We start from the raw sequence: 12772 nt of genomic DNA on the forward strand, positions 1-12772 counted from the left end.
TTTTTTTAATTCTTTTTTTTTAAGTTACTGTTGTTAATGTCAGTTTAAGTTACTCTTAGATAAAAGGAGTATACGAAATTGGACTGAATTTGTGCTAACGCTAATATGAACATACAGTGGAATTATTTCTTTTGACTGTACCTATATTAGTTTTTCTCTTTATTTACTGCCCCACCTCATTTTACTTTACTTTTAAAAGTTCCTTTTATTAAAAGTTTCCAGTTCATTGAAGATATTCTAACTTTTTCTAGTTTTCTAATTTTTTTTTGGATGGGTAATGGCATTTGTAGTTTGGAAAAAGCATAATGTGCAATATATAGAAAGACTTTCCCGAATTCTGTGTTTCAACATTTGTAAATTAAATTTCATTTTATTTAAAAATGAAAAACCTCCAAACTTATATATTTTTAGAGACAATAGAATATATAGGCTTTTGTTTGAAATGTATGAGATGGCCAAGAAGTTGATTTCAGTTTTGCCATAGGCTCTTTTCTCATAGAAAAATCTGAACGAACTTTTTGGCCAACCCAGTATATGTGCTGATTTATTTCCAGGACTTGGGCAGGGAAGTGCTATCCGTGGTTCATACATCTGTAGAAGAAAAAAATTCTGAAAAGGAAGTGTCAAGTCAGTTGAGTCATTTGAACATTTCTTCGCAGCCTTCTGAACTTGATAAAATAGAAGACCAGAAGATGCGACCTCCAAGTGTTCCAGAGCAGTTTTCAGATATTAATTTAAGGTACAAGTATATAGGTCTGTGTGCTTTTGAAGAGAAAGCATATAAAGTTATATTTGCAGATTATGTTAAACTAAGGTTTTAAGACATACCATCTGTAGTACAGTGTTGAAAATTGTAAGCTCAAAAAAAAAAAAAAATTGTAAGCTCGTTTGGGGGAAAACTGGGAGAAGTTTGAGGTCATCTTGACAGTAGATGGTGAAAATCACCCACATACAAAATTGTGTGCTGCACATACTTTTAAGTCAGTGCAGGTGTGACAAACCTGTATTTTCTTTGTGCAAAGATGATATAATTCTTGGGCTTATTCCTGGATTGTACCACTCATGTTTTTCAGGATCTACCAAATAGTCCGATTTGTTTTCCTGTTAAGACTTAGAATTAAATATTTACTGCCAGTCTCTAAGGTTGTCCTAAGACTCCACTCCCACTGCCCCTTCATTTCATCCTAAAGCTTGATAATCCTTGTTCCAAAAGCAAATCTCTTCCTCAAGAACAGACGCCATGTGAAGTTAAGCTGACACCTTTTGTGAGAAGTAGATTCAAAAGACCTAAACCAAACTTAGCAAGAGCAGCTTCAAAAAGAGAGACTACGAAAGCAGAAAAGCATGCGCCTGAGAAGGAAATGGAAGCTGAGAAAACGGAGACTGTTGTGATAGAGCAGAACTGTGAGCAAACGAGTACTCTCCCTTCTCAACATGTGAGTGCTATTTAAAATGGAGGTTTTCTGTCTTAGTTATCACAATTATTAAAGTAAAACATTTGGAGTGAAAAGTTGCAAATGTTTTCTCGTTCTTTTAAAAAACGTATTTGATGCGTTGGGTCTTAGTTGCAGCACATGGTTTTTTTTGTTTTTTTTTTTCTATTTTATTTCAGGGGGAAGGAAAAGAGCGCAAGGGCCCCCGCGAGCACCCACGTGCCGTCATCTTCCCTCTCCCTGCCGCCAGGGCCAGAGGGAAGGGACGCGTGCGCGCACGGAGGTGACAGCCGCGCGCCACCAGCCCCCCGGCCCCGCTCGCCCCCCCTGGGAAAGGGGACGGCGGGGCCGCCCTGCGGCGCCCCCGGACTCTCGTCCGCGCCACGCCTCTCCCACGTCCCCCGTCCCAGCCCGCGGGGCGAGGGCCCGCGGCGGGGAAGCGCAGGAGGGCGCAGCACCCCGAGGCCGGGAGGCGCCGTCAGGGGCGCCCCCCTCTTCTCCCTCCCTCTCTCTCCTCGGCCCGCTCCCCCCACCGGCTCCGTGGAGGACGGCGGCCCCTCGACCGCCCCGGGGAGCGGCAGAGCCCGCGGAGGGAAAAGAGCGAGCGAGGGTGGCACGGACCACCACAACGCCCCGGCCCGCCGCGCCGGCGTGCGCCGGAGCGACAAACCCTTGTGTCGAGGGCTGACTTTCAATAGATCGCAGCGAGGGAGCTGCTCTGCTACGCACGAAACCCCGACCCAGAAGCAGGTCGTCTACGAATGGTTTAGCACCAGGTTCCCCACGAACGTGCGGTGCGTGACGGGCGAGGGGGCGGCCACCTTTCCGGCCGCGCCCCGTGTCCCGGGACGAAGGGCTCTCCGCACCGGACCCCGGTCCCGACGCGCGCGCCCCGAGCAGCACATGGCTTTTGTGGGCTTCTCTTTAGTTACACAGTGCGGGCTTAGTTGCCCCGAGGCATACGAGATCTTAGCTCCCTGATCAGGAATCAAATCTTGAGTTCCCTGCACTGGATGGTGGATTCTTAACAACTGGACCACCAGGAAAGTCCTTCTCATGTAATTTTTATTGTGTTTGATATTATTGTTGCTGGACTTAATGTATCTCATTATTCCGCATGGTTTTTGTAAGAATCTCAAATCTCTGACGATGGACAAATATCAGGGGAAGGATTTTAAGAGGCCTCAACTGTAGTTCAAGTTATTGAACTACATTATGTGACCTAAAATTCATTATGTGACCATAAGCCATGTAATGCAGCCACTTTCTTCACAGGGAAATTGAGAATGACAATCCATCTTTACTTCACTCTGTTGTGAAAGTGAAATAAAAAGTTAAAAGCTTGATATGAGTTAAAGGAGATGATTTTTATTTTCTTGATTAACTTAGTCTGTAAGAGATCAAGAAGTATGATACAGCATCAAAAACCTTGAAATAAAACGTTCACACTCATAAGTTGAGTGCTGTAAATATACAAAGTACGTTTTTGAATTAAAGTTCTTTTACAGCTTAATTCTTACTATACTTGAGAACATTTGTGCTTTTTCCTCCTAATCTTACATTTAAAGAAGATAAATCATGGAAATTCCCTGGCAGTCCAGTGGTTAGGATTCTGTGCTTTCACAGCTGAGGGTCTAGGTTCAGTCTCTGGGGAACTAAAATTTCATCAGCTCCATGGCATGGCCCCCTCCTCAATCCCCTAAATCACTTTTGTTGATTATTTTATCCAATTATAAAAATTTCAAATTAAAAAAAAATCATCTAAAAAGTTAGTCCTTTATAATGTTCCGTCTCTTCCTCCCAAGTTAATCCCAAGTAGCAGTTTTAAATATATCTACCTAAACTTTTCTGTATAGATACTTATTTATAATAATAGAATGTGTTAGTGTTTTCATTGTTTTCCAAAAATAGCACCATATCTTATATTTTTTTTCATGTACAATATTGTGAACGTCTTTTTGGATCAGTATATACAAGTTAAACTTCTTTTAAGTGACTGCTATTACATTGTAAAGAAATTATAATTTATTTATTCAGTTGCCTACTGATTTGTCTTATTTCCAGTTTTTTTTTTCTCTTCTGAGGAGCTATTATATTGCTACAATAAATATCCTTGTTATAATTTATTAGATACTTACTTGAGTGTTTTTATAAGACACATTTCTAGAAGTAGAATTGCTGGGAATTAAAATTATTGATTGATACTGCCCTATTGTATACAAAGACTGTGTCAATTTATTCTTCTAATCGTTTATTAAAGTTCTTATTTCCCTATACTTTTACCAACCCTCGATGAAATTTTTTTTATCTACCTTCTAGGATGTAGCTTCTCGAATGACATCAGGAGAAAAAGACAAATTAGATCCCGGTCCAGAGGAGACTGCGATATTACCATGTGTGCAGACCGAAAAGGACCTTTCCCCTTCGAGTTCTTGTGAATCTAAAGCGGAGTCTCAGTCTACACAAGCCCAGGAAAAGGAATTACTTGTTTCTGTGGGGTAAAAAGTGATAGTTTTTAAAAAATCTAAAATAGAATCAAGTGTTCATTTTTTTTTTAAGATGTGTTAATGTAGTTTAAAAGTGAGTATCAAGAAAAGTTGGTTTATTTTTTATTCATGTGACAGACTGCCTAAGATAGAAAATCAGTTTTAGTTCAACACGTTTTAACACTTGCCTGCTTATATTCACTGTTAGCTGCTTAGAATCTTATACAAAGCAATGCATTTAAAAAATATATGTGTTAAGGTATGTATTCATTACCTCTTTAAAAATTATAGTAAGGTACATATGGGCTTCACCAGTGACTCAGTGGTAAAGAATCTGCCTGCCAATGCAGGAGACGTGGGTTCGATCCCTGGGTTGGGAAGATCCCCTGGAGAAGGAAATGGCAGCCCACTCCAGTATTCTTGCCTGAAAAATCCCATAGACAGAGGAGTCTGGCAGGCTACACACGCGTCAGGAAAGAGACATGACTTGGCAACTAAACAAAAACAAAGATACATATAAAATTTACCATCTAACCATTTTTTAAGTGTATTGTTCAATGGCATTAAGTACATCATCAGTGTATTGTGCACCATCACCACAATTTATCTCCAGGACATTTTTCTTCCCAAACTGAAGCTCTGTACCCAGTAAAGAGGAACTTCTCGTTGCCCCTTTCTCCAGTCCCTGGCAGCCACCATTGTACTTTCTATTACTATGAATTTGGATATTGTAGGTAACCTTCCTACCTTTTGTGAATTGAAGTAACTTTTTTTAAATAAAATGAGATATAATCAGAAAGTAGTTTAATTTTCATTTACTGTGCAAAATGTTTTTATAGTTTTATTAGATTCAAATTTTATATTTTTACAGTAGTTTTCATCTTTTACAATCAAGCTTTCTCTCTTTTCTCCTGTCTGCTTTTCTAGGACTCATAATATAAACACTTTTGAACAAGGAATAAAGGAAAGGGTTATCCAAACTGCTCCACTAGTAAGGGGTCGACTTCAGAGACCCAGACCAAACTTAAGAAAGGCTGGCCCGAGGCAAGTAATAGAAAAAAGTGAAACCAGAGAAACAACTAAGGAAGAAAAGACACTACAAAAAGATGAAACTGGGAAGAAATTCCTGACTGTGGTGAGTTATTGCTGTGTAATTAAATCAAGCCCTTTAATGCATATTAGAATATCAAATGGTAGCTCAGACTTGGCTTAGAATATAAGCACCTGATATTTACTCTATTTACTCGTATTTACTTTTGTTTCAGATTTACTGTTGTGGATTTTTTTTTTATGAAAATAGATTCCCCTCCCCTCACTAATGAACCCGTTCATTACAAAAATGTTCAGTCAGTACAAAATAATACAATAATTACCCCAAAGTCTCACCACTCTGAGGCAACCACTGAAAACCTTTTGATATATCTTACCAGATATATCTCCATGCATGTATGTGTGCATACTTACATAAATTTATGTAATAAAATTATTGTATGCATATTATTTTGTGACTTACTATTTTCCCCTTGTTTTACTAAGTGGTTTTCCATGTCATGAGATAGGAAGGTACATAATTTTTAACTGCTGGGTAGCATTCTGCTATTTTGAATGACAATTTAATCAATCTCTTATTAATGGAGCTTTTGATATTAGAAAGAAATCTTAAGCAGTTTAATGCCGCATTTCAACAGATCTTGTTTTTCTGTTCTTTTTTTTCTCTGCTAAGGGAAAATCTACATTTAAAATAAAGTGATTGTAATCCTTATTTGCCCCCTCCCCCAGTTAAAACAAACGTATTGAACTCTTTGGGAAGGAGATTCGCAACAGTTGGTTATTGTAGTTTTTAAAGCATTACATGAACGTATTACTGCAATGATTGAAAATTTCTCTGAATTGGCAATTTTGTTTTGGGCAGCAAAACATGAACATTGCATACACAAGTTTGAGATTTCATTTTAAAAACCTAAATACCTTTCTTAATGATGGAAATATTTTAGGAAGTATGTTCTGTTGCTAAAAGTAAAAAATAAAAAACAACTAATATAGTTTTGTCATTTCAGCCAAATTCTCAAATTGCAACCGAAATTGAAGTTGTATTCTCTGAAGTGTCAGAAGACAAAATGTCTGAAAACCAGAGTCAGGTTCTTTTAGAAAACCTTCGTATTAACAAAGTAGATGTTTTAGGTGAAAAGATGAGGTGAGTTTGCTTTTAATCAGAAAATCGTAAAACCTTTCAAAGATAAAGGTTGGATATCTGAATAATTGGTTTTATGTAATTTCACATTTTATAAGTTTTTTGAAAGAAAAATAATTATGAAATTGGAATATTTTAAATCTGCTTCTTGGGACTTCCTTGGTGGTCCACTGGTTAAGAATCCCCCTGCCAAGGCAGGGACGCAGGTTCGATCCCTGATTCTGGATCCACATGCTGCAGGGCAACTAAGCCTGTGCACCACAAGTACCAAGCGTGCGCCCTAGAGCCCCCATGCCCTGGAGCCCACGCTCCCCAACAAGAGAAGCCACTGCAGTGAGAAGCCTGTGCAGTGCAACTGGAGAGTATCCCCTGCACACTGCAACTGGAGAAAGCCCATGCGCAGCAGTGAAGACCCAGCACAGCCAAAAATAAATAAATAAAATTTTAAAAAATCTGCTTCTTCAAATACCGTAAGAATTGCATGACTGGTGTTCTCTTAGTTTATAACTTAGCTGAGAAGTTTGACAAGCATCCTCATTTTTAAAGTAAACTTTTATGGGAGAGGTTCTTAAGTTCTTTGCATCTTTAGAAATTTACAACCTACTGATAAAATTCATAAATAGGAAGTACTGTAAAATACTTCCCATATGCTATCCTTAGAGTTGTGTCCCATGCCAAATGATAAGAATGTTATCTTTTAAATGGAACGCTAGGGACTTCCCTGCTGGTCCAGTGGTTAAGACTATGAGCTCTCAATGCAGGGGGCCCAGGTTCAACCCCTGGTCGGGGAACAAGATCCCACATGCCACAGCTAAAAGATTTCATGTGCCGCAACTAAGACCCTGTGCAGCTAAATAAGTTAAATAAATAAAAATAAATATTTAAAATAAATAAATAAATGGAACGCTAGACGTTGAAGATATTTTAGGACTAATCGTTTTGTTTATTACTTGCAATCTACTTTATTATTGATACATGAGCCCGTGGTGGCTCAGACAGTAAAGAATCTGCCTGCAGTATGGGAGACCTGGGTTCAATCCCTGCATCGGGAAGATCCCCTGGAAAGGGAAATGGCAACCCACTCCAGTGTTCTTGCCTGGAGAATCCCATGGACGGAGGAGCCTGGCAGGCTACAGTCCATGGGGTTGCAAAGTTGAACACAACTGAGCTACTTCACTTTCACTTTCTTTTATTATTGATGATGTTAAATTAGGATTTGTTAGTTTCTTCTTTTTTAATGTGTAAGGAAAATTTTAAAATCTTCTCTTTCTTGATATGGTTCATGGTCCATCTAATTTTAGTTTATCACACTATTTTTATAACTAGGTCATGTTTTAGTGAATATTTATTAGTTTTCCTCCAGAATGTCTTCAGCACTTGCAGATTGATTTTTGAGCGTTCTAGCTTTAATTATATGGAATTAAGTTGATTTTTGGGAAATGAAAAAAAAATGGTACTGTATTGTTTTTTCACTCTGTGAAGCTGTAAGAGTAGGATTTGGGCATGATATCATCTGTTTGAACAAGTTATGCTCTTGATTTAGCTTAACTTTATAAACAGTCTACTTTGATTAAGGCAGACTTCTTACATGAAGCCTTTACTGTTTTAGTATGAATTTCTGTCATTTGTTTCCCTTATGTGTGTGTATGTGTGTCTTAAAAAGCCTTTTTATATTTGTTTTTCTTTTAAGACTAAATCTTTAACTTTAATTTTAATTAGCACGTGATAAGAAAATGCTTCATTGCAGGGGTCCCCTTGGAGAAAAGCCCTAAATGAAGTGCAGGAGCAAGTCAAAGGATTTGTGGGGAGAGAGGGAACAGCGGTTGAGAAGTACTTCAGGCAGAACCATGTCTGACATGTTTGAGGGCCAGCAAAAAGGGCCAGTGTGAAACAGGGGAAGGGAGGAGCAGTTATATGAAAGGTAAAGACTCAGTGGGAGAAGCACAGGTTATATGGGACCACTGTCAGGATTTTGATTTTTGCTCTAAATGAGCCTTTAAAGACTAGTGACCTTTGAGTTCAGCCTTTCCTAATACCTCATTTATGACTGACTGTAATTTATAATGGGGCTTCCCTGGATTTAAATGGCTTGCTCAAAGTAACATTGGCAAGTTAGTTTTTAAACTTAACATTTTTAGAATTTATGACTTTTAGACTAGCAGATTCCTTTTTACACTCAGCCTTCATATTTTTTAATAAGCGAGATCAAACTTTAAAATTTCTATATGGAAACCCCTTACTCACCTGCCCCTTTTAGTTTATTTATTTAGTTTTGGCTGCCCTGGGTCTTTGTTGCCGAGAAGGCTTTCTCTGGTTGTGACGAGTGGGGGTCACTCTTCGTTGCGGTGCTTGGGCTTCTCATTGCGGTGACTTCTCTTGCGGCAGAGCAGAGGCTTTAGGCACGCAGGCCTCAGTAGCTGTGGTGCATGGGCTTAGTTGCTCTTCTGCATGTGGAATCTTCCCAGACCAGGGACTGAACCCAATTCCCATGCATTGGCAAGTGAGTTCCTATCACTGGACCACCAGGGAAGTTCCCCACCCTCCTTTCCAGCTTTTAGCTTTACCATCACTGATACTTTCTTCAGAGTATATATTCAGTCTAGTTTTAAAGTTAGCATATTCTTAGGTCAAGCAGTTTCTTACCTCTTTTAACCCTAGTAGCAGATTGAGCTTATATATATATTTAATAATTCTTAAGTACCTTTGTAGAATCACATTTGATTGTAAGTTACTTATGCTTTAGTATAACACGTTTCCCCAAATACATTAACCTACACTTGAATGTGTTAGCTAACATCATAACCTTGTTACAACGTCTTATGAACTTCCTTGGTGTTTCATTGCTGGATGAACTTAGCAGGATTGGAACTTTTAGAAATGTAACTACTTTGTCGTCTAGGTAATTTATTAGAAATATTACTTAAGATTAGTCTTTAATGCAGCTCTTTCAGAGAATTCATGATTGATACTTAGATGTCCAGTTTTTCTTTATCCAGATTATATTAGTTTTAAACTTCTTAATTCACATTGTTGCCAGTTATTAAATATTTCCCAGGAAACTAGGATAGCTGTTTGTGTTGCCTTGGGAGCTATGGCTACTGTATTGAATGTTAAAACTTTGTCTTTCTCTGACTTGGCAGATACATATGGGTTTATTTTGATCTTTATGACATTGGCTGTCAAGAAACCCTTTTCTCTGAGCTGACAGGCATGTGGTGGGAGAACAGGCTCTAGCTTCCAAATCTGCTTTTGAACCAGAAGAATCAAGGTTGTTGGGACCAGTGTATATTTGTGCATGCTTCAGAGCCCAGTTGAGGGATTTATTTAAAGTGTCATTATGAAGTCCATCTTCAACTACTGGCATTTTTGTTTTGTATCTAGTCATTTCTCTGAAAATTACTTAAAGCAGCATGAAACCACACTCCAGAATCAATGAATGAAAGTTAAGAAAGATTGAATATCAATATATTAATGTGAAACTATTCTTCAAGCTAAGTGGAAGTTATAAAAGCTTTTAATGTTCTTTTATATCAGCACATGAGATTTCGTTTTATATGTTTAGTTTTATAGCCTGGTTATATATAGTCCTTTGAACATAGAATTGGTTTGTACCCAGAATTGTTTAACTGCAGTTGCATCAACAGGAATTCTGAATTTGGTTCTTCAACATGATTTGTATTTCATTCTAGACATGGACATGAAACGTATGTTCCTAGTCCACCACAAATGGTAAGAAGACAGTTCCAAAGGGCTAAGCCAAATTTGGGAAGAGCACAAAGTAAGAAAGAAGCATCAGACATAGAAGAAGACAGAGCAGATCAGAGGAAGGCAAGGAAGCCAGAAGATAGTTTGTCACAGCGTGAAGATTCTGACAGCCAGTTTCTTCAAAAAGTAAGTTTGAAAAAAATTTTTTTTATTAGTGGGCTCTGTTTATCAATATCATGAAAGAGAACATTTAAAAAATAATTTTGCTTTTTGTATTATAACTGTTTTCCTGAAAGCTGATAGACTCTCCTAATATTTTGATAGTTTAGAAACCAGTCAGTTGTGTATATGTGTGCAAGCGTAGCGCTTTAAGCCAAACTACCAAACCAAATTACCATACAGATTGTTTCCATGATAATATCAGCTGTTTATTCTTAAATTTAAGGGAAAACCTGAGTTTCTGACATCTCCAGAGGTTTCAGCAAGAAAAGATTCTGTAGGTTCCAAGGAGACTGGATTGGCAAAAGAAGATGCTCCATCAGAAGTTGAACCATCTGGAAGTGTTGGAGAGAAGACTGGAGGGGATAATTCTGTGTGTGCAGTTGTTGAAAAGCAGTGTATCAGTAAACCAAGGTAAAGTTTTGTTTACCAAGTGCTTTCAGAATAGTAAATACAAATAATATTCCTTATGGATGCCCTACTCTAATTTATTGATGAGTAGAAAGATGATTTGTTAACAGAAGTATGGGTTGTTTTTTATTGACAGGTCTGTTTCTTTCCCTCTTGTGATTTTTATTTACTCAAATTTACTTCTTAAAAGTAATCTCTGAAAGATTTTTCTTTCCTACATTTAAAATTTCTGGGTATTGAGTATATTAGGCATGAGCAGAAACCTGACTAAAGAGTAGTGTGTATTGCCTAAATAACTAGGATGCTAATTTGAATGGAGTCACAAACACAAGTGAAGGGTCCCCTTTTCCCACAGTTTACAAGGAAAGTGGAAGGGAGCCTGAGTTCTAAAAAAAATATTGCTCTGATTGATTTCCTTCTTTTTTCTTTTAACTTAATCTGTTTACCTAGTAAGATAAACAATATGGCTTTTTGATCTCTTATTTTGTATTTATTGGCCCAATGTTCTTTATCCTTTTTTCTTCTAATGATTTCCTGTCTTGTATTTCATCATCACTTAAACAACAAGGGGAAAAATGGCTCACAACTAAAAACTTACTGTGAAAAATTTGTAGCTAGATAACTAAGATTTAACTCTTGAGTGAGAAACTAGTAACTGTAAATTCCTCTCATTCTCTTCACAGCATGTGTTGACAGAATGGGTGGTGAGCATTTTATATTAATGGCTTGAATTGAGATTTCACTTTAAAAGTTGAGATTTCATTATAATCATCCTTGTGCACATAATGACTATGTTGCTATTTTGATTAAACATCCAGCTCCCCACAATTGTTAAAAGAACCAGATAACTCTAGAATTGTTCTGGATCGAAGAAGAGCTCTCTCTTCTGCCTGTGAGCGTGAGATAGATCATAGTAGAAGGCGAGTACGTCGAAAGGTTAAACCGAGCATCCCCAAAGGGCGTGGCTCAAAACGAAGTCGGAGTAAGACCTCCAAGAAGGAACCCAGAGCTCCCAGGTCTGTGCTGGTGACTCTTCGCGCTTCCCAGGAAGAAGACGAAGATGATGGTGAAGACTTTGAGTCTGACTATGAAGAAGAAAACTATCATCTTGCTCCTGAAGAAGTAAACAAAGCTCCAGTGTTTGTACCTATTGGTCTCAGATCTCCCGAACCTGTTCCTGTTCAGATTGAGGAAACTATGGAAGAGGTAGTTTGAGTTTGGAATCCTTGGAACTTTATCTTACTTGTTTTTTGCTTTTGGTGAATCATTATCTCTTCTCTTAGTGATATTAGAATCTGAGGATTACTAGTGCAATTTGTTTGGGGCCTAAATTAGTAGAAATAGACTTGTGTGACCTCCTGTGTTTGGTCAGCCCCTGCAGCTCAGGCCCAGCTCAAGGTAGTGAGTAAAACAATTCTAAGCCAAATTAATTTCACTTGCAGGCAGGGACCAGCTTGTCTTATTGAGCTATGTATTCTTGTACCTATAGCCCTCTCGTTTTTAGGAAGCATTTCATAAATGTTGACAGACTGATGAGAGAAATTGTGGGAAAGTAGGGACAAGTTGGGGATAATGGAAAGTAAAATACTAGGTACTAAGAAGACTAGCTCTGGAGGTTTTGCTTTCCGTTCGTAAGAATCACAGACTCTTAAAAAACCTTAAATGTTTCATTTTTGCCAAGATGATGTCAATCAATAAGAGTTACTGTATTTTAGGTTTTTAAAATTGTATATGAATGTGAATTATCTCTTCAGTTTAATATTTTATTTTATGATTCGTTTTGTTTTCCTGTGATGGTATACCAAAATGAAATAATGAAACTTTTCATGTTGGCAGCTTGTAATCCCCACGAATGTCACAGATGTAGGATGCATAACTGTTGTTGAACATCAGCTTTCATCAAACATAGATGTGATTCCTCAAGAAATGAGACAAGAAGAAAATTTGAATGCATTATCAGTTGTAAGCATCCGTTTTATTATGTTTTACCTCTAATTCTTTGTTTACTTTCAAAAGACTCAAAGTTTATTTTGAAAGCTGTAGGTTTACAGTTAGTTCTTAACTAGTATGATTGGCATTATTATTTCTAGGAGCTGAAAGTGTAAATGGTAGAAACTAGTGAATAATTGATAGATTTTATATTTGACTTGAAAAGTATAGATTTTTGTGTATGGGAATAGCTTTTAATATCTTCTTAGACTTATGTTAAAATTCTGATGCATTAAATATAAACTGAATTTCAATTATCTAAAACATACTTAGTTGCCTCTTGCTTGGTGCACTCTTACTCATTTATTTGCTTGGTATTTAACTTGTTTTTATAAATG

At 37.6% G+C, this 12772-nt stretch overlaps 1 protein-coding gene across 3 annotated transcripts in view; it reads left to right on the forward strand.

Annotated features, from left to right (window-relative positions):
* Positions 1-12772, forward strand: part of BDP1 (B double prime 1, subunit of RNA polymerase III transcription initiation factor IIIB) — a 79351-nt gene that overhangs the window by 36611 nt on the left and 29968 nt on the right. For all 3 annotated transcript variants that reach the window (XM_065905761.1, XM_065905759.1, XM_065905760.1), the window contains exons 18-26: positions 555-739; positions 1214-1436; positions 3753-3931; positions 4847-5054; positions 5977-6113; positions 9800-10001; positions 10261-10448; positions 11264-11651; positions 12282-12407. In XM_065905761.1, the coding sequence (XP_065761833.1) occupies positions 555-739; positions 1214-1436; positions 3753-3931; positions 4847-5054; positions 5977-6113; positions 9800-10001; positions 10261-10448; positions 11264-11651; positions 12282-12407 (1836 nt within the window). The remainder of the gene's footprint in view (positions 1-554; positions 740-1213; positions 1437-3752; positions 3932-4846; positions 5055-5976; positions 6114-9799; positions 10002-10260; positions 10449-11263; positions 11652-12281; positions 12408-12772) is intronic.

The sequence above is a fragment of the Muntiacus reevesi genome, chromosome 14, assembly GCF_963930625.1.
Source record: "Muntiacus reevesi chromosome 14, mMunRee1.1, whole genome shotgun sequence".
NCBI lineage: Eukaryota > Metazoa > Chordata > Mammalia > Artiodactyla > Cervidae > Muntiacus > Muntiacus reevesi.